A 22,500-nucleotide genomic window follows, 5' to 3' on the forward strand; every position below is an offset into this window, starting at 1 on the left:
TTTTCATTCAAGAACATGGGTACTAATTCAGTGAAATATGCTGCAGGAAAAGAGTAGATAAGGAATACAAAATAATTCCCTACATACTGTTATTATATTTCAAATTGATTAGTGGTTTTTTGGACCCGCTCAGGCCCTAGCATAATTGTTAAAAACATGTCTGATTAAAGTGTATTATTGGGTTTTCTATTTAGAGATTATTTTATAATTTGCTTCCCTGAAACTTTATTCCAAGATATTCTTATTTGGATGGATTAAGATTTAATCAGAATATATTTTTAAGAATTCATTATTAATTCTAAATGGAACCAGTAGGCCTCCAGTTGTTACAAGTATGTCACTTAGTTTCATAAATGTAATAATCTGATGTCATGTTGTAGTTCTTTGATGCCAGTTTTAAAGCCTATTTTTTTGGTTTCACCATAATAGTGATAATTAATACAAAAAATTGTCTTAGACATGACAACAACCTGGGTGCTTTTCTGAGCTTTATTCTTTAAAAGAAATGGATGAGGTTTATTTTTCTTCTATTCTAACACATAATTTTCCTTAATATAGAGATTGTCCTTATTATGCTTCTCGCATGACTTTTTACAAGTTAGTTTTTATACTACATATAAAATGAAACGGCTTGCTTAAGATCATACTAGTAAATGTACTAATATTAGCAGAGATTGATCTGGATCTAAATGATAACCTAATATTCTATAGAACTAAGCTCATAATGATGCTAGTTTTTGTCTTTCCATCATATGTCTGTCTGTCTGTCTGTCTGTTTGTCTCTCTCTCTCTCTCTCTCTCTCTATCACTCTCTCTCTTTCTCTCTTTCTCTCAGGAAGAAAAGGACTAAGACAGAGAATTCAGCCCTCTTAATTGTAAGCCTCATTAGTGATGGTTGCCAGGCAAATACACACCTATGAAAGAAGTAAACAATACGTCATAGATCATAATGACTCTTGTGCTTGGGGCAACCTTTAATTATTATATTTTTTTTGTTCTCTCTTATTAGAGAAGAAAAACATTTTTCTTCTGCAAAGAACATTAAAATTCTGATACCTAAATTATATTTTAATTAGTTCACCATTGCATGTAATCACCATTCCTTTATGTTTTAGTAAATCTGATTCACTATTTGTAGATTGTTGAGTTTTATGTCATTACTAGAATTAATGAAAAGGCTGGTCAACTGTACAGTAGAGTCTAGTTGCCTAGCTTAAGTAGGGGCATGACAATGGTATATGAAGTAAAGTGTTGATTCTTGACATAAGAAGTTCAACAACAAACAAGCAGATTGTATATCACGGCATTTAATCCATTATCGTGTTTATAATCATGGCTAGCTTCATTCCTAAGGGCATAAGATGGACATGAGGACACAAGTCCTATTTGCTTTTGTTCACATTGTTCAGAATCAGAAAAAGTCTCTCTCTCTGTCTCTCTCTGTATAATATATCTTGGAGGTCATATCTATTTGATATCATATGACAATAAGCTCCCATTGATAGTTTTATTTTTTGTCAATTTATTGAGTACCTTTTGAAAGTCAGAGGTTAATGTGCATCACTACATCCCCTACAATCAAAATCCATAATTTAATTATAAACAGTGTCAAGAAGTAACATGTGAAGAAATCATTTTCTGTTTGCAAATAAGCGTGGCTTGAGAATTATGAAAAAATTAAACATTGAATTTATCCTGATTTAGGGGAATGCAAGAAGCCATTCTTCAACATTGATGAATGTAATGTAAGTACAAGGCATCTCACAGAATACAGTATCATTACACCCACACCATAACCTTTGCAATTCACCAGGATTCACTGAGTGTCAGTATTATTATTATTTTTATTATTATTATTATTATTATTGATCATTGCACAGTCAGCCAGATGTTCAGACTGGATTTGGCATTTTGTCTACCTACCGAGTCCTTACCCAGGACCTGGGATAGGCAGATGTGGATGTTTGATGGCATTACAGGTATCGTCGCAGGATAGAAGCAGTTCCTAGTAAGGCCGCCTTGCAATTGACTAATAGCAAATGTCAATGACAATGGTGTTCACAGGGGATGCTCCAGTTAGGTTTGGATGGCACCCAAGGCGCTATTACTATTGGTATACCCTTGCTACTTTTGCCACAGCTTTTATTTCTATTTGTAGGTCTTTGATTTTGTTATTATCCGTTCTTTTCGTCATTCTGCCGTCTCCAGGCACGCCACGTCCAATATCCCGATTTTTGGTCTTTTATGCGATAATGTTAAGTCTGGGGTGTTATGTTGCAGTGTGCATTATTATATTATATATTATGGATCATCGCACAGTCAGCAAGAGGTTCAGACTGGATTTGGCATTTTGTCTACCTACGAAGTCCTTACCCAGGACCTGGGATAGGCAGATGCTGGATGTTTGATGGTTATTAGTATTATCGATCATCGCACAGTCGCCAGATGTTCAGACTGGATTTGGCATTTTGTCTACCTATCGAGTCCTTACCCAGGACCTGGGATAGGCAGATGTGGATGTTTGATGGTATTACAGATATCGCCGCAGGATGGAAGCAGTTCCTAGTAAGGGGCTGCCTTGGGCAATGACTATAGGAATTTGTCAATTCCAATGGTGTTCAAGTGGGTGCTCCAGTTGTTTTGGAATGCACCCCAGGAGCCTATGAACTATGGTCACTAACTTGCTGCTTTTGCCCAGGCTTTTTTGTTATCTTCTACAGTTCTTTCTCGTCTATTCTGCTGTCTCCAGGCACTGCCACATCCACTATCCAGACTTTTTTGTCTTTCTTATCGACAGTTGTTAAGTCTGGGGTGTTATGTTGCAGGTGCTTGTCTGTTTGAATTCTGAAGTCCCAGAGCAGTTTAATTTTAGCATTTTCTATGACTTTCTCTATTTTATGATCCCACCAGTTTTTGCTTACAGGCAAATGATATTTTTTGCAGATCTTCCAATGCACCATTGTTGCTACTTTGTCATCCGCTGCTTCGTAATCAGTTTGGAAATCTTCTTCACAAACAGCCTTACCAATTGGTCACTGATTTCTTCAGTTCATTTGCATAGGCGGCACTTACTGTCTGTTGCTGTCTTCTCAACTTTGACTTTGTATGCATTTGTCCTTAAGGCTTGGTCTTGTGCAGCCAGAATTAGTCCCTCGGTCTCTTTCTTCACTTTTCCTGCTCTTAGCCATTGCCAAGTTTTGTTATTATCTGCTTTCCCAGCTATTTTTTTCATGTATTGGCCATGTAGTGCTTTGTCTTCCCATGCCTCTATTCTGTTCTTCATTTGGTCTTTCTTGTAGGCCAGTTTGGTCTCTCCAGTAGTTAGTAAGCCTTCTTGATATACTAATTTCAGTGCATCTTCATCATTGTTCTTCAGATATTCTTCCAAAGCCATTTTTTCTTCTTCAACCATCTGATGTACTTGTAGCATTCCACGCCCACCTATTTGCCCTGGTAGATAAAGTCTATCAATGTCACTGCGTGAATGAAGGGCATGATCATTGTCATATTTTCTGGTCGCCTATCAATTGATTTTTAGTTATGATTTGAGTACTCCAGTCCCACTATTCCAGCTGTGTACCTAATGACTGGTATTGCCCAGGTGTTGATTGCCTTTATGGTATTTCCTCCATTGAGTTTGGATTTTAAGATCTTCTTCACTCTCTTGATGTATTCACCTCTAATCTTTTTCTGGACTTCAGTGTGCTTGATGTTGTCAGCTTGAAGGATACCCAAGTATTTGTAGTACTCTTCCTCATCCAGACCCTTAATGTTATTTTCGTGGGGCATCTTGATTCCTTCAGTTTTCACTATTTTTCCTTGTTTGATAGTAAGTGTGGCACATTTGTCCAAGCCAAACTCCATTACAATATCTTGGCTATATATACGGACAGTGTTAAGCAGCGATTCTATTTCAGATGATGTTTTTCCATACAGCTTCAGATCATCCATATAAAGGAGGTGGGATAGTCTGGCAGATGTTTTTGATGTTTGATAGCCATGTCCTGAGTTATTCAGTATTGTTGACAGAGGAAACAGTGCAATAACAAATAGTTATTATTATTATTATTATTATTATTATTATTATTATTATTATTATTATTATTATTATTTTAAGATGCAGGGAGCATGGGACAAAGACCTCTTCTGTCACCAGTGGCAAAGACATATAGGTGAATTCAGCCTATTGATTTATAAGTCTTAAGGTAGATAAAATAGTTATTATTTGCAGGATTAATTTCTTGCCCAACTAGCTTATAACTTGACATTAGGTCAACTAATTAGAACCATGTTCTCTGTTAATGGTATTTTTGCATTTCTGTTTCAATGTTAACCAAATATTGGTTGTGATGTTTGCATCCTGAAACTGTTCTTCCCTGTTCTGAAAAGCTATAAATCTAACTTTGGTTTTTCAAACAATTGTCTCAATGTTTGTTATTTCTGTAATTTAAGGACTAGCAGAGTGTCTTCTAATTTTTATTGTATTGTTTCTTCTGCTGTGGAAGATCATATGTGTGGCAAAAAGTGGCCTATTAATGATATAAATAAACACCTTTTTTACCTGAAAAGAAAGCAGAATTTAATGTAATGTTTTCAACTCCCAAAGGAAGATTAAGAAAAAAAAAAACCCTCTGATCTGTATTATCTGAAAACTATTACTACATTGTCAGTGACAACTTTTTTATTTTAAATATAAATTATTTGGGGAAAACTATTATCTATTTTTCAGTAAAATGTAACATGTATTGCTTTATACTTTTAGAAATGTATCCATTATTACTCTACAGATTTGTAAGGTATCAGTAGCTCTTTCAATAAAAGTAGCTGGGATTGGATTTGGCCTTACATAAATCCTAGATAAATATCAGATGTTAGATGCTTGAATATGCAACATGCAGTGGTTGACAGTGTTTTATTTTAGAGAATTGAAATTACTTTTCTCTTTGTACACTAACATTTTTAGGAAAAAAAAGGATGAGGAGACATAGTGCCTTAATGTGCTGCAGTAAGGCCCAGTCCAGTGAGTGAAGTCATAGTAAATTCTTTACAAAAACTACCATTGATCATGTTTTAAGATTCTATGCAAACTTACATGCATAATGTATATTTTTCCGATGATTTCAAAAAGCCAAAGTAAAAGAAAATCGAACTGAAACAGAAAAAGCGGTTAGCAAATAAATAAAGAAGAATAGAAAATGGCTGAACATTTCAGATGTTAAATGTTATAAAGAAAGTTAAGTCAAAAGCAAATAAAGAAGGAACAACCTTGTTTTTAAAGTGGAATCAGAAAAGCTAATGCATTTTAATGGGATGAATCCGGAGGACAAAGAAAGCCATGAAAAATAAATAAATATGGTGGTGTGCGGAAAAAAAATGGTGCAAAGAAAGCATTGCAAATTAAAAAGGCATGTAAATGTGTGCCTACCATTTTCCAGATAAGAAGGGGCCGTACCTTCTGAGGGGTCAAGGCGGCGAGCCCGCCTTCCATGTTTGGAGTTGTTGTGTACAAACATGTTGTCTGAGACAGCCAGAACATGGCCATCCACATTGACTGTTGTTGATACAACAACCTAGGAGGATAAAGAAAGAAAAGAAAGACATTTCTTTTTTGAAACATACACACTCTGAAAATGGGGTGCACCTATTGCAATAAACCTCATGCTGAAAAATACGTACAATGTAGTATGCTATTTTTATGAATACCGTGTTATTCATAGATGCAATTCACTCTTTTTTTGGCTATCACTGGAGATTTTTCTACACACAGTTCCCCTCCCTTCTTCAACACCCTCCACACTAATTAGAGTTTAATCTCCTATTATGCTAACAAATGAATTCAATTCTAGGAAAATATTCTTCTAGTCATTTGTTTCAGAAACACCCCTCTAACCACTCATTTTAAAAGCTACTGTTTTGATTGATCTGTTGATATATTGATTAGATAGTTTATCTAATTAAAATTTGTACACTTGAGACTGTCTTCAAATGAAGAATTGTGAGCACTCAAAGTCAAAGGGGAAAATACTTCATAAATCAGTAGCTCTATGTAACTTTCTGCTGTTCTCTTCAGAAATGATCTTTAGGTCATTTTTGCAATCGTATTTACAAAGCAATCTTATAAATAGCTGTTATGGGACAAGGAATTTTCAAAAATAGAAGAATTGTTTCATTTAAAGATTGAAAAGGGAAAAAAGAAATGGCATTCCCTTTCACTATAATAAACATTACTATTACTTGGCCTGGTATAATTTGACACAGGATGGTTTTAGCTTCTTCGTGCAACTCTCACACAGAACATTTTTTTTTGTGCTTTCTAGAATCTGAGAAAAAAAAAATCCAGAACAGAACCTTCCTTGAGATTGTAGCTATTCTAGTGCACCATCAAAATATTCTATGGATTACTTAGCAAAGGTAGAAACAGACATAAGGAGATGTTTACATCCCTTCATCTTTTTTTCTGTTTTTTATAAAAGAATATGCCTTCTTTCTGCATGCAGTTCAGAAATACTTTTTCTCAGTGGTTTTTTTTTTTTTTGTAAAAAAAAAAAAAAAGATGCCGGAATTCACACATGTCATGCAACCTGCCTTGCCTACCCTACAAAGTTCCATCCAAAAAAGTACGGGAACTCCATTCTGGGCATTCTATGACAAAAAAAGCCCTGCTCTTTCTAGCTATATACAATTCTCTCACATCAGGTGAGATCTAGGAGGCCATTGGATCTTTCAAATCCAAATATTTTTCCCTTTTCCCCTCATTCAATTATGAGAATCAGATTTCATGAAAATTCTAAATTTCCATTTTTTGTCCTTCTGATAGAGAAAAAAAAAAGATTCACAAAATGCTATGAAAAGAACTAGGAGAAGATTAACCTATGTTGGATTTGCACATCTATGTCAGAACAATTCTGATTACCAAAGGGAGAAGTGATAAATTATTCTCCAAAGAACTTTAAGGTTCTTTGCACATGACACTAAGCTGGCAGGAATAGCCAACACCCTGGAAGGAAAGCTCAGGATCCAAAAGGTTGTTGAGCAATGGGCCCTATCTAACAAAATGAAATTTAATATAGAGAAAAGCAAGGTTTAACACCTAGGCAGGAAAAACTAAAGGTAAAAGTATAGATTAGGTGAAACCTAGTGGATGATCACTTAAATATGAACCAGTAGTATGCAGCAGCAACCCAAAAAAGTTAACATAATCCTTGGCGTATAAACAGAGGCATAGAATTCAAAATCACGCAAAGTATTAGTACCACTTTATAAAGCTTTAGTAAGACCACACTTGGAATACTGCATCCAGTTTTGATCACCACATTACAAAAAAGAGGTTGAGACTTTGGTAAAAGTGCAGAGAACAACAACTAAGATGAATAAGGGCCCGGAGACTAAAACATATGATGAAGGTTGCAAGAATTGGGTATGGCTAGTCTAGAGAAAAGAAGGACTAGGGATAACATGTTCCAGTATTTGAGGGTCTGTCATAAAGAAGAGGGGGACAACTTATTTACCAAAGCATCAGAAGGCAAGACAAGAAACAATGAATGGAAACTAATCAAGGAGAGAAACAATCTGGAATTACAGAGAAACTTCCTAACAGTGAGGACAATTAACTGGTGGAACAAATTGCGTTCATAAGTTCTGGGTGCTTCATCACTGAAGGTTTTTAAGAAAAGACGAGACAGCCACCTGCTTGAGCAGGGGGTTGGTAGAAGACCTCCAAGGTCCCTTCCAGCTCTATTCTGATTGATTGAATACATTCTTAATGTGCGATAACTAATGTTTTCTGCAACTGAAAACAGCATAGTGAATATGAATATCAAAAATGACTTCAGTCACTTCTAATTCAGAAAGTAGCCATAATCAACTTAATTCATATGTTGATTTATTCTACCATGACAATGATTTTTCCTTTCTTATCTTTAATTGGAACTCTTCTATTTCCAAGTTCAGAAGCACATTGACCAACCAAAAACTAAATATACTTAACCCTGGCTATTACTATCGCTGTGTCCACCACAGGAAAGTGATGGATAAGGCTTTCCAACTATTTCTTAGCACAAATTTTAAAATGAATACTTACAAAAATGAAAATTCTTGCATTAACATCTATCCATTAGATGTTAGGTGCCATTTTACTGTAATAATCAATTATATCATTATAATGAAAAGCCTTTCCTATTGCATTCCATATATAGACTTGTAAGATACTTTCATATGTTGTATTTATTGTAAGGATCCTATATATGCTTGTAAGTCTACAAATCAAACTTAGAAAATTATATCAAAAACTGAGACAGAAACTCCAGTGACAACAATGTGTATAGTAGTTAAAGTTTGACTAGGTTAAGCATTTGACTAGGACCAAAAAAATCTAGATGCACCTTCTGCCATAGATACTCATAGAGAGACAAAATAAATGGAACCACACACTTATTCTCCATCCAAATACCTTACAGCAGGGGTCCCCAACCCCGGTCAGCTGCTGGCACCAGTCCATGGCCTGTAGGGAACCAGCCTGCACAAGCGGCAGGAGAGCACGCAAAGCTTCATTTGCACATGCACAGAATCTAGGCTGCATTTGCTAAACCATCCCTCCCCTACTGCTACTGCCGGCGCCAGTCCATGGAACCAGAAAGATTGGGGACTGTTGCCTTAGAGGATTTTTGTGAGTCTGTATTGCCTTGAAATCCTGGAGATAAGGTGAGATATTAATCTAATATATAAATAAATAAAAATGTTTCACTACTTCTGAACTGTCATTTCTCTAGGTTTCTGTGCTTCTTTTTCTAATGAACCACTTCTTATTTTTCTAGGGCTAAGATTAGGAAAGGTTCTATGCATATTGACAAAATCACACATTTCTTGAAAGAAAAGAAAGGAAGAAAGGAACAACTTACAATGGCATCACAGATAAATTAACGCAATATACTTTCCCTTTGGAAACCAGTGAGTACAAGGCATCAGATGTAAATTCTTTTATATTTTCAATGTTTTAGATCACCTTTGATCCTGTTTTTTTTCCACATGCTCTAATTAGCTATCAGCTATTATAGCACCTTCTCCTGTATATTCGGCCTCCTCTGAGGCAGCCATCTGTGTTCCCCTTGAGAAAAGCCTGAGGGTGTTTCTCTAGAAGTCTGTGATTCTGCAGCCTGCACTGTTTTCTCAGGGAAAAAAAAAGCAAAACAACCCTCCCCCCTCCCCAAAATACACACGTACAGACTGTATTTTTACCTTGGTTATCCATTTTAAGGGGTTCACAATGTTAATTATTTACAACATTTTAAATTTCATCCTATCTACAGCTAGTGGTTTTTAGCTTTCGTGAGTTATGATTCATACCCCACATAAAGTTTAAAGTGTTTTTAGGACCGAATTGTCAAAACAGTTGTCTGTAGAATGAAACATATTTAAATATAGTTCTAAAGTTTTTGCCTCATTTTTTTCCTAATTGATAGACCCACAATATAATTTTTAAAAGATAAAGTCCTTAAATATGCACTACAAATATATCAGTGAATAGCAATATGGGGGGAAGAGGGTGTTGTCCACAAAAGTATATTTATATTCTCTTTAGTTTTATTTGATTGGCTCATTTTTGCCATGCTTCTAATGAAAACGCTGACACATATATTTTTAAAACAGGTTTAAAATCTTGTTTAAGACCTGACATCCTGTTAAATCTACTTAAACATTGTAAGAAGTCGGCTTATTATCTACGGAAGCTGAAGGAAGACTTTCTAGGAGTTCTGTTACCAGCTATATGATTACTTATGATTGGTGAGACAAGTGGGTATTTCTGCTAATTCCAGGTTTTAAGCTCAGGTAATGCAAATTTCAAAGACTTTATCGGTCCTTTAAAATGTATCTTGTAAGTCTACCAATTGGAAAAAAGTAAAAGAAAAATCTTCAGTTAGAACTACACTTAACACAAGTAGTCTTCGCTTAATGACTAGCCACTGAATGACCATTCAAAGTTATGACAGCCTTGGGAAGGATGCTTTACAATCTGTACAGCGTTTCCAACTATTGTAAAATGTTGCACTGTCCCTCCCTGTGGTCATGTGACCACATGCCAGGTCCAGCTCACGTTTAAACCAGTTGCAATATCCTGTGGTCATATGATCATGGTTTGCAACTCTGGTGCCATTTTTCATCAAATGCTCAATTACATATGCTGGATTAGCTTAATAATATGTGGTTCAATTAACTACCATGGTGACTTACTTTACGACAATTGTAAAAATGATCATAAAATCAAATCAAGTCATGTGGTGGCAAGCATATCAACTGCCCTGAATTATAACCAAAATTCCAAGGATTTTCCTAAATCAAGGACCATCTGTATGTTTCATTTTATGGATAACTGTACTGACAATTCAACCCTACAAGCACTTTGTCTTTCAATGGATCATTATTCTCAATGATACATGAACTTAAGATGCATGAAAATTAGGACTTCATGAAGTTATTTTTAAGTGTTGCTTTTTTATTTCCTACACAGATATTTATGGTAGAATGAATCATTTTATTGAATTGGGAAACTATGCATATCTACCCTCCGCTATAGCCTTTAATAATGCTGTTATTCTATTATGTTATTTTTAACATGTTTCTTAATTGCTCCCATTTCGTGAAAGTAATTATCTATTAAGGCATAAACTGTTCTATAGTAATCTGGATTAACCAAGGTAGATTTGGATAACAATTCTACTTCTCCCATATTAATATTAAAAATATATACTACATAAAAATTACAATTATGAATCCAACTTTCAAGAAATTATTTTTCTACAGAAATTATATTTTATTACATTTTTTGTGAAGAATACAGTAATTCTATAGTATAGAGAAAGTTCTAAAGGTAGGAAAATTATTATCAGACATTTCCAAGTTCTTTTTTTCTTTTTTCTTTTTTTTTGCGAGGAGAGACAGTCCTGCTTAGGTTTATTCAGATTATCATAAGAGAAATAACTAAAACAGGAATTGGAAGAACAAGGCAGAGTTTCTGTTTCACTCCTGAAGGAGAACTGAAAATATAACTTGCAAGTAAATTAGACAAATAATGGTTAAATTTGCTGCTTTGAATGTTCTTTCTAAAGAAAAAATAGTACTGAAATAACATAATAGGCTTTCCCTCTGTAAAAATCCTTACAAATTGTTTTTATATAATTTTAATTCTTTTTTAAAACAGTACCTGGAATCTTCGCATATCTCGTGGGTTGCCTGCATTCTTCAAACAGTTTTGATTGCACTTGAGGAAAAACTTTAGAAAAAATCTACAAAAATACAAAATTAGAATTCATTAGAAAAATCAGGCATTAAGAATAAATGTTTAAGCATGTAATATGTTGTTGCTACAAATTGCAAGTGATGGATAGCTGAAAATATGACTCATTTTATTACTGTAGAGTAGTAATATATCTAAACTGAAGGTTTTTCTTATAGCAACAATATATATGAACTTCCTATATTTGAGCAAAATATATTTGGCCATCCAAAAGTGCAATTCAGTGCAAACCTATTTAATAATATTAATGTTGCAATTCTAATAATGTTTATTCAGGTGTATTCATGATTCAGATTTCAGAATATCTACAATTTTATACCTCCTTATTCACGATCAAGAATATGTTCCACAAAATTCAGCAACATTAATTTTATCTGAAATATGTTGTATTAGTATAGAAACAAAAACCAACATAAAATGAATGGCTGGGGTACTTTACATTATTACAGGGTATTGCAATTTTCTACATGCTTTAGTAAAGAATTATAGATGGCCCAATTGGCTGCATAGTATGAAATCTGCTTCCTGAAACATGTGGAAAAATGAATTTAGTTTATTTCATTCAGAATGGATTTATCCCTATGAAGAAGTCTCCAAAACCTCAACATTCAAATTTCAAGGTAAAACAAACAAATGAACAATTTTTTTCATTTATAATCACTTTAGCAATTCCTGATGAAGAAGGCAGCTTGAAAACTGGTGTTAAATCCTAACACAGTAGATCAAGAAACAAATTGTACTACTACAACACAACCACAGAAAATGCCAAATGGAATTCTCCAGTAAGAAATATAGGCATGTTGATTTCCTCGGATTCTCAACAATATACATAGCATTTAATTGTTTATGAATCCCCTTCCCCTCGCACATTTGTCTGAATAAATCCATGACTTGTATCACATTCATAGTAGAGCTACTGAAGAAGGTAAGTGGACAGCCACTAAAATGTTTTTGACGTATCTATACTCATAAAATCTGAGCATCAAAACTTGATGCATTTGGACAATCCCTGGAGAGAAAGTCCCAACTCTTTAAATGGCCATAAACAAATGCTATCATCTAATCCAAACCAGAGTGAGGCTGATCTAGTAAGGCCCAATAGACATTCCTAGAAAATACTGGAAGGGAAAACCATGGAAACAAGAGTGAGACATTTTGAAAGGCAAGAGCCAATTTGGTATAGCAATTAAGGCATCAGGCTAGAAACTTAGATGTTATGAGTTCTAGTCCAACCTTAAATGTGAAAGTAGCTGGGTGACCTTGGGACAGTTATTGTTTCTTAGCCCTAGGAAGGAGTCCATGGCAAACCACTTCCAAAATCTTGCCCCCCAAAATGGCAGTGACTTGCCCAGGCAGTCACTAGTAGTCAACACAGATTTGAAGATAGAATGAATGAATGAATGAATGAATGAATGTGAAAGGCAGTATGTTTGCAAGATTTTCAGCCTTGATCTTGATAGCCTCTAGAAATAGGGAGGGAAGGGTCCTGTACCAGGCTCACAGGATGATATTATTATTATTTGTAACAGAACAGAATAACAGAGTTGGAAGGGACCTTGTAGGTCTTCTGGTCCAACCCCCTGCTCAAGCAAGAGTCCCTATCCCATTTCAGAGAGATCTCTTCTTAAAAGCCTCCAGTGATGGAGTGTCCATGATTTCTGAATGCAATCTGCTGCACTGGTTAATTGTTCTAACTATCAGAAAATGTCTTCTTATTTCTAGATTGGTTCTCTCCTTGGTTAGTTTCCAACCACTGCTTCTTATATTATTATTATTATTATTATTATTATTATTATTATTAGTAGTAGTAGTAGTAGTAGTAGTAGTAGTAGTAGTAGTAGTATTCCAATGTCTTTCCTTGAAATCAAGTTCCTGGCCTGAAGAGTAGCAGAAGGAGTATCAGTGAATCCAACATCTGGCAGCAGCACAGTTGGCAAGTAAGAAAAAAGATCTGTATAGTGGTACTTTGAAACTCATCAACTTTTGTACTCAACACATTTTTTTTAAATTTTATTATTTTATTTTCATTACAATCATAAGAAAAAAAAATTCAGATACATAACCAGTTAAAATACAACACACAAATTCCGGCATTGCTCACCCATTTCCCCCCAAACCGCATCCCCCTCTCATCTTTTCACTTCCCCCTTCCTTCTTCTTCCTCACACTCCTCCTCTCCTCCCTCTCTCCTCCATCTGTACTCAACACATTTTAATGTGAACATTTTTCCCTGGTACTCATCATTTATTTGCTACTCAATACACAAGCTAGAACATGTTGATGTCTATTGCCTTGGGACTCACTACTTTATTCCTTATGGGAAAACTTTGTTGGTACTCAATGTTTTTGGTACTCATTGCATCTCCTGGAACCAATTAACAATGAGTACCAAGGTACCTCTGTAGTTGCTATACCTATTCTTGGGGAAGCCACCATCTCTCCTTTCACTTCTTTTTATTGGGGTAGATCATTTAGAAAGTATAGTTTTCTTAAACAATTCCATCTGCTGATATTCCATCTGGGGACCATGAATAGAATGAAGAAAAGCTGAGAGAGTCTTAAACAAGTTCTGATACATGTTAGCAAGATGAAAAAACCTGGAGTAACCACAGTACTTTCAGCATCTGTCACTGAAAGAGATTTTTTTTAAAAAGAGATTTTCAAGCAGGATGATTCATTGCTTACTAAAGAGGAGGAAAATTTGCTTCCAGAATGCTGGTATTTGCAGAAGGAGTCTTCACAAAAATAAGGACATAACCAGAAGATACAATATCTAATTTTCTGTGAGATTTTGGATACTATTTTATATGAACTCTCAGGATAATAGATTCAATAAACACTTGCCTCCAATCCAGAGGGAATTTCTACAACGAAATTCCTACATTTCATGTAGGAATTTCTACATATGATCTTTAATAAAGCTAACATTCAAAATATACATATACATATACAATATACATATACAATCAAGTGTTTGCCTCTTTTATCAATTCTTTTCAGCTAAATTTGTAAAAGTAGATATGATAGTTATATACTAAGATGGGATCCATTTTGTTTCTTTTGGTTTTTAATAGATTGAATAAAGACTAGATTCTTTCTTCATCTGAACGTCTATTAAAGAGTATTGAAGAAGTGCAACAGCCTACATAGTCCTAATAATAATTAAAAACAACACAGACAATTCACTTAAAAAAGGAAATGTAAGGAACACATTCAGTGATATATCTTATTTGATATATCAAATCAAGACACTTAGACAATTAAGTATAGTTAAGTATTGTGTGTTCTTAGAGCAGTTTTCTAAAACTTGGTGTGTTATTTTTCAATTTAAAAAGTCAAATATCTCTAAGGACTATAATTGAGCATGAAGTATCTATTCCATCATCGAGTTGTAGCATTTCATAAACTTTAAAAAAATGTGTCAGGAAGAGAAGGAATCATACAAATCAACTGGGCTTTTTGATCTTGAGTTCTTATTCAATGACCAAGAAAAAAAGTTTTTTGAATACATATAGCAATCCAGGCTTAGAAGGGAATTCCTTATCTTTTGAAATCAGATAAACATGTCAGTGTCTATAAGAATTCATATTGATTCCCTTCATTTGATGCTAATATTCAGAGGGAAAAAATAAATATGATGAACTTTAATCCTATCTCACTTCTGCCCACACCCTGCCTTTTCTGCAGGTCTTGTAAGGAAGATGAATATTGAGAATAATGTGAAAATCATTTATTGGAAAAGAGTAGCTGCCCTTAGAAAACTTTATGGAACTGTAAGAAGATATACACTGTGGTTCTTTCTCCCTTTGCCTGTTGTTTACTCACATTGAGAAAGATGTTTGTTTCTGAGTCCTATCTTTCTTAGAGAAATCTTTTGTTTGAAAATTATTAAGTTTCTGCTCAAATGCCACCTGTTGATCTACTTCTTTGTCTTTTTCTTGCCCTATCATTTGCTAAGTAGAGTTCTAATAAAAATAATAAAAAATGGGAAGAACTTTAGCTAAAGAACTTGCAGCTGCAACTTCACATTGCTGTGAACAGATCATCATAATTTATTCATTAATTACAACATGTTATTATGGGCTATCAAATGGGTGTCAGCACTTAGTGATTAATTAGACAGATTTGCCATGTACCAATTTTCACAGAAATGGTAGAAATATGAAACTTATTATAGAAATTAGAAAAATATGCAGGACAGTGAATTTATGAAAGTAATTTATGAAAGGCTGAGGTCAAAAACCTTTGGAAGAGGATAGATTATTAAGAGAAAAGGAGCTTCCTCTTATTTTAATTAATAATTTATAAATCATTATTTTACACTTATCTTGAATAAAACCCTACACATCTTGCCATATTCTGAAAAGGGAATTAAGAATAGAATTAGGATGCTCAATATGAAATACCTTTTTTCACCCAAACTCTCTTATAAAGTTTAGGAAAGAAAATAAATTTTCATGCTCAATATTTTATATTCATTTTCCAGGATAAGTAGTTGGGACTGGACTCTGAGATTGTCGTACATGGCAATCATGTAACTCTGGGATGCTGCAACATTGGGGGTACATGCTAGTTTCCAAGTTCCCAAATTTCAATTATGTGACCACAAAGATCTTGAAATGGTCATATGTTTGAGAACTAGCCATAAGTCACTTTTTTTCAGTGCCATTGTAACTCATGAAACAAATTGGTCATAAGGCAAGAATTACCTGAACCACATGTAGCCCAATAGCTGCTCTCCCACTAAAGCAGGGGTATCAAACTGGTGGCCCATGGGCTGGATGCATCATGTGCAGGCCACACCCACCCAGCTCCACAAAGGCAAAACCCATCATGATACGTCATGATACATTACATGACGCGATCGAGTTTGACACCCATGCACTAATGGTTCACATTTCAAGAATTGTTTTGCCTTAAGAATTTCCTTCATAGTGGTATGTTTTATTCAATGGTGCCTTCTCCATGTGAAAAATTAAGCTTGGCCACCTACTATTCCTCTTGAGAAACAACTTCGTTTAAAATAATTGTACCTAATCACATTCTGTCTACATGATCTGTTGCTCTAAAGAAAAAAATCCGTAGAAGAAAATGACTAAATACTTTGTGTAACGTGTAAAGTAATCATATATTATAAATCTGAGAGCGCAAACAAGATAAATCTTCAAACTATTAATAATGACTTTGATTTGGGAGCAGTCAAATAGATAAATTGAACTAAAGATAAAAATGACCCAAGGTGTCATTTATATTGTATATATAAAATATTACATATAATTTTTGTACATGATCTATATAATCCTGGCACCAGCAGAAAACGCTGCAATAAAAACATGGGCACTGAGTATCTGCTCACTCTGATGAAGAACGGGGAAAAAAAGTTAAGATGTGTAATTATAATGATTTATGCAATCATTCTTTTTTTCTGTCACTTCCATCCCTTTCATACTGATGGAGTTAGCTGATTTGTAAATGTATTTTCATTGTTCCATAAATTCTGTCTCTCTTATTTTGAATTAGAACTATACTTTCTGGCTGAAGCTAATAGATACAGATAGTTCTCCTGCACTATTGAATTTTTGAGATGATCCTTTTAATAAATGAGTTGTATATTTCAAAAGAAATAAAACATATAGCTCTACAAGTTGGACAGGTGTAGTGAATTTTTGTTACCTTGCATAAGATACATGGATGGCTTAAATATATTCTTTTTCTAATTCTGAAACTCTTAATTTTTTTAATTGCCTGTCTCTGAATATTTTAATTTTTTTTCTTGGTCTGGGTGCTCCAGTGCTGATTTTATCCATGTAAAGAAGAGTGACAACAACTAAAAGCACAATTGTAATTAACTAAAGAAGGGGAAAAGGCAAGACCACACCAAAAAATAAATAAAAACCAATCTGGATGCTCAGAAAACAGAGAAAACATGAAAAATAAAAGACTCATAAGTGAGCAGTGTGATGTGACCCTCAGAATGACAAATGCAATTAGAGACTTTACCAACAAAACTTTTTATTTTTATTTTATTCAAAGAGATTTACAGAGGTGATTCTGGTGTCTAACAAAAATGTTAAAAATGCAATATAAAAACAATATAAACAATAAACGTCACAGTCAACCAAAACACAAAGGGCTCAGTTACTTCCACAACCACCTTGTCCGGAAAACAGCCAAATCTTAAAGGCTTTCTAAAAAGTGAGCAGAGATGAGACCTAACTAATCTTGGATAGTATAGCAAAACCACAACTAAGGTACAATTCCTAGTTCCTGCCTGATTGACAGGACTCAGAGCTTGCCCTGCTGCCCAACCTAATGGGAGAGTTAGTAACAATGGGAGTAAGTGGTCACTGAAACACAATAGAATTTATTTATTTACATTCCCAAACCAATAAAATACAAATGCAAAATTCAAAATTCAGAAATCTCAATAAAACAGATATGATTTACTTTTTTAAAAAATCCCTGAAGGTATTAATAAATGAGAAGAGGATATCACCCAGCTTCTGCATCCCATAGCTACTGCAAGAAACTTGGCAATCTTGTAAGACTGTAATTTCAGAAAGAAGCTTAAAATGTCTGATAATTAGGTTCATGAGTGCCAGATGCCATGGCGACACAAGGGGCAGTGTAGCAAAAGGTTACTGACCTTACTCTGTATCTGAGCAGAAGCTCATATGATTGTTATGTGGGAGACTAGTATATTTGCCTACAGTCTTCAAAATAGGTGAAAATTTGAAACGAGGTAAAAAATCTCCTTATGTGACACATTCATGATGTTGTAGAAGTAGCTACATCAGTGGTGGTGAACCTATGGCACACGTGCCAGAGGTGGCACTTGGAGCCCTCTCTGTGGGCACATGTGCCGTTGCCCCAGCCTTGCCTCCCCCCATGACCCCCTCCTCACCAGCAGCCCTTCTGGAGGAGAGTCACCCCTGAGCATAGCCCACATGGAGCAGCGCAGCCAAGGACATGGCAGCCAGGCAGCGTAGACAAGACTCTGCCCTCATGCCCCATCATGCACAGTTGATGCTGCGGGGTGCGGGCAAAGGGCGTGGCCACTATGGTGCTGCTGGGCTGCCTGGGTGATCTGCAGCAGGCCCTGGAAACGGTGAGTGGCCCTATGGGCAGGCATGGTGGCGGGCAGAGTGGGGGCAGAATGGGGGCGGGGCTAGTTTTTGGGCAATTGGTCTCTAAAAGGTTCGCCATCACTGAGCTACATCATTTCCAAATTATGGTGAAAACTACTTTATGTAGGTCTGATCAGATCCCAACTCAACTATTGTGTTTAATTTGGTTATCATATATTAAGGAGTCAGAGAAACTGGAAAAGATGCAGGTATAATAAGGATGATCAGGTCTTGACTTGAAATCTTATGAGAATTATGGAACTGGATAAGTTTATCAGAGAAAAGATGACTGAGGAGAGATGCGATAGTACCTTTAAATCCAGAAGGGGTGTAATAAATAAGAAAGTGAGTATAAGACCAAGAATAATCTTAAATTATATCAAGACTGGTTCAAGTTTAATGTTAAGACAATTCACTAAAAATAAGAATAGTTTTCCAGAAGAACCAAGGTCAAGGGAAGTGATAAGTTTTCCATCATTAGATATATTCAAGCAGAAGCTGAACAGTTTTTCATCAGAGATACCTTAATTTGGATTTCTGCACTGACTATGATACTGAACTTAATGGACATTTTTAACTTAACCAGGTCATGGTTAAGATGGTGCAGTTTTATGGTGTCATTATACCATCATGAATTCAAGTCTACACTTTAATATCTCTATGCTTCATGTCCACTTAGAGCACAAACAACATCTTATGGATTACTGAAATAAGTATGAAAGCTTGACAGAATACTAAAATCACAAGTTTATGATTCTTTCATGCTTTCATACTTATTTCAGTAATCCATAAGATGTTGTTTGTGCTGTAAGTGGACATGAAGGCATAGAGATGTTTGAATGTAGTCTTAAATTCATGATAGCATAATGACACCATATAACTGCACCATTTTAACCATGGCCTGGTCAAGTTGTTAATCCAAATCTCCCCCAGTCCAGAAAAGAAAGGTGAGATTTTATTATAGTTAATATCCAAAATTACTTAGAATTATCTTCATTTTGATTTCATTAGCTAATATAATAAGAGTTCAGAAATCTGGTTACTTGGAATTACCTTCAGTTTAATTTTGTGAGCTGGTATAGCTAGATTTTGGAAATTTGGTTATAATTCAGATGCTTCCTTTTTTCTATTTATCCTATATCAGTGATGGCAAACCTTTTAGAGACCGAGTGCACAAACCACAACCCAAAACCCATTATTTATCGCAAAGTGCCAGGGCTGCATCAGCATTGTGGTGCCCTCGGGGGGCAGCAGAAGACATGGCCCACTGGTTGGGTGTGGCTGCGGTGGTCATGGCAGACTGGGTGGGGATGGCTGGGGTGGGCATGGCCACCTCGATGTTGCTCGTCTATGGCCATGGCCACCCAGCCATCCCCACCCAGCATGGCCACCTCGATGTTGCTCAATGTTGGACGCCTGGGCCAGATTGGGGGAGATCCAGGGTGTCTTGTGGGTGGGATGATAGGCAGGCTTTTCCTGCAGGATGAGGCAGGTGGTACAGTGGGGGTACCATTGCTGCAGGGCAAGGCAAGGCGAGGCAGAAGCGGCTGCTGCCTGACACCACAGAGGCCAGCAAGCACATGGGGTCGAGCTTGCTAGCCAGCCACTTCACCTCCTTTGTGCTGGGTGGGGCTGCTGCTCTGGGCACCGGCGGCAGCCTAATGGACCTGCGTGAGATGCTGGTGGCGGCGGACGTGCCCACAGAGAGGGCTCTGAGTGCCACCTCTGGCACGCGTGCCATAGGTTCGCCATCACTGTCCTATATCAAAAGTGCTTTAAGCATAATTAACTTCTGTCTCATTCTAATATTCTCCAACACACAAACTGTAAAAGTCTGTTTCGTGTAAAATGGAATAATGAGCTGCAGTGTGGTTATATCAGTTTATATTTTTACTGCCATTTTACAATAGCTGAAGCTTCAATTTATTATTAAATTAAAATGCACTCTAAGTAGAATATAGTAAAAAGGAAGGAATTTGATAAACAATATATTTTGAACTCATTTCAAGTCACTACCATTATTGTTTTCATAGTGCTTGAAACAACACAATTAACAGTGCTACACTCACTTTCTCTTTCACACACCCTAACTCATCACAACCTAAAAGTCCAAGATTTATAAAGTTTGAATTAAATGTGTTGACTGTGCAGAAATTGAAATATTGCTGACTTCTCCATTCTAAGTTTCCCATACATGTGGCCCAACATAGAACATCAAAAACCTGGCCTCTGTTTTCCACTACAAAAATATACTAACATTTTATTTATTTTTCATATTTCTGTACCATCCCTCTCTGTCAAAGAGGGACATACACAGATGGACAACGCATATTGTATGTACCCATCCTGATTAGATCCTCAATATATACACACACTCATGCCACAAATTACTTCACAACACAGAAGAAAATATAGATGCCTCCTATGGCCACTATTAATGAAGAAGATGGAAAGAAATCAAGATGCCAAGCTTTTTGCAATATCTGTTTCATAGACATTCTTATGGTTTTAGTTATACAAGAGGACTAATGGGTTGAAATGGGCAATGAGATGGCCACAAATAATTTTCTAAATCACAGACATGGTAGTCCTAATAGAAGAACTGCATTTAAATAGCTGACTGTTTAAATACAGAACTAAGTAAGGACAAATTTTTGTACCTCCTCTGGAGGATGTCTTGTCAAAAGTGGCGGGGGGAATCAATTTTACGCTCAGAAGGATTTTGAGAACTTCATAGGCTTTTTTAAAAAATCAACTATTTTGACATTAGGCTTCTTGATTTCCCTTTGAACATATTGCTGAAGAAAGGGCACAAGACCTCTTAATTAAACTGCATTATCTATGACAAGGATTCATTATTTTGAAATCAAAATTACATCTTTTATTAACTCAACTCACCTATATATTTAGCTCACAATACCTCTTAACACCCATCTGCTATCAGTGTATATTGAGTCACTTGATATTCCACCCACCAATTTTTCCTAACAACCACTGTGCAATTAAATTCAACACGTTCTGTTGCGAGGTAAATTAGGCACACCTGCGGCCAGACTTCATTTGAACTGCATCAGAAAAGGACCTAACAAGGTGAGAGCACACCACAAAGTTATAGTCCTGTCAAGCAATTAGGTTTTCACTTCTGGGACATCCGCACAGTGCAATTATGCTACACATTACAACCTGGCTAATCTTCTGAACAAATGTCATGTCTCAGAGAAGGTAGTAAAAGCAGTTCATCTGCAAATGTGTCTGAGCTTAAGCCTTATGCACATAGCAATCTAGAGGAGACATTTGTGATCCTGGGAATGATTCTCCACTGTTTTTTTCCCCTCACACTCCACTCCACCTCACATAATTAACCTGGCTAAAGTCTTCATGTTGTGAGGTTTTCTGAGAAAGTAAAAAGATTAAAATTATGGAAATTTTCCTTTTAAATTTAAGTATGACAACTGGAATTTCAAAATTCTAAATACTGGATAAATTAAATTGAGCTGGGTTTTGGTTTTGGTTTTAATTTTATGCCAAATGCAAATCTCATTTGGGGATACAGGGTTTTTGAAGAAAAATTGCCTAGGATGAAATTCAAAAACATATTAATGAAAGGTTTTGGTTTTTTGACAATTTGTTATCTAGGTAACCTCTGAATCATATTATCTGGGCATAGGTGCCCCACAGGATATAGAATGTAATATTTTGTATAAATGGTGAATAGTAAATCAAAGTGGTGAGAAGAAAGATCTTTGCATTTTGACATGTGCTAGTTGTACATAATGATAAGTTGCAACACCATGATAAAATCTGCAAAAATCTGTACAAACTATGGAGATTTTTTCGGTGGAGTAATATCTAAAAATAAATAAGTTACTTAACATTGATTTAATCTTTATTTAATCAAATTACAAGAAACGTTTAACCCAACACAGTAACTAACATTAAAATTGCTTGGCTTACACATTAAATATTGTATTTGATTTAAAAATATGGCATTGCATTTCACTTATGAAATTGTAAAAAGAAAAACATCTTTTGAGTTGAATGGGCATCTGTGTGCATACCTAAAACAATTCTTCTTTAAGTTGG

The 22,500-nt window shown here is 35.5% G+C and overlaps 1 protein-coding gene across 7 annotated transcripts in view; it reads right to left on the reverse strand.

Annotated features, from left to right (window-relative positions):
- Nucleotides 1-22,500, reverse strand: part of EBF3 (EBF transcription factor 3) — a 196,968-nt gene that overhangs the window by 56,904 nt on the left and 117,564 nt on the right. For 5 of the 7 annotated variants that reach the window (XR_005555695.1, XR_005555693.1, XR_005555698.1 and 2 more), the window contains 2 exons: nt 11,198-11,279; nt 5,426-5,570 (listed from right to left, as the gene is read on the reverse strand). Coding sequence is in view for 2 of the 7 variants with exons in the window: in XM_039334723.1 (XP_039190657.1) it covers nt 5,426-5,570; nt 11,198-11,279 (227 nt within the window). In the remaining 5 variants the exon portion in view is untranslated. The remainder of the gene's footprint in view (nt 1-5,425; nt 5,571-11,197; nt 11,280-22,500) is intronic. The other 2 variants (XR_005555697.1, XR_005555694.1) reach the window with 1 other exon arrangement.

The sequence above is a fragment of the Crotalus tigris genome, unplaced genomic scaffold (assembly GCF_016545835.1).
Source record: "Crotalus tigris isolate CLP2741 ecotype Arizona unplaced genomic scaffold, ASM1654583v1 scf7180000017546.9332058, whole genome shotgun sequence".
NCBI classification, from domain to species: Eukaryota; Metazoa; Chordata; class Lepidosauria; order Squamata; family Viperidae; genus Crotalus; species Crotalus tigris.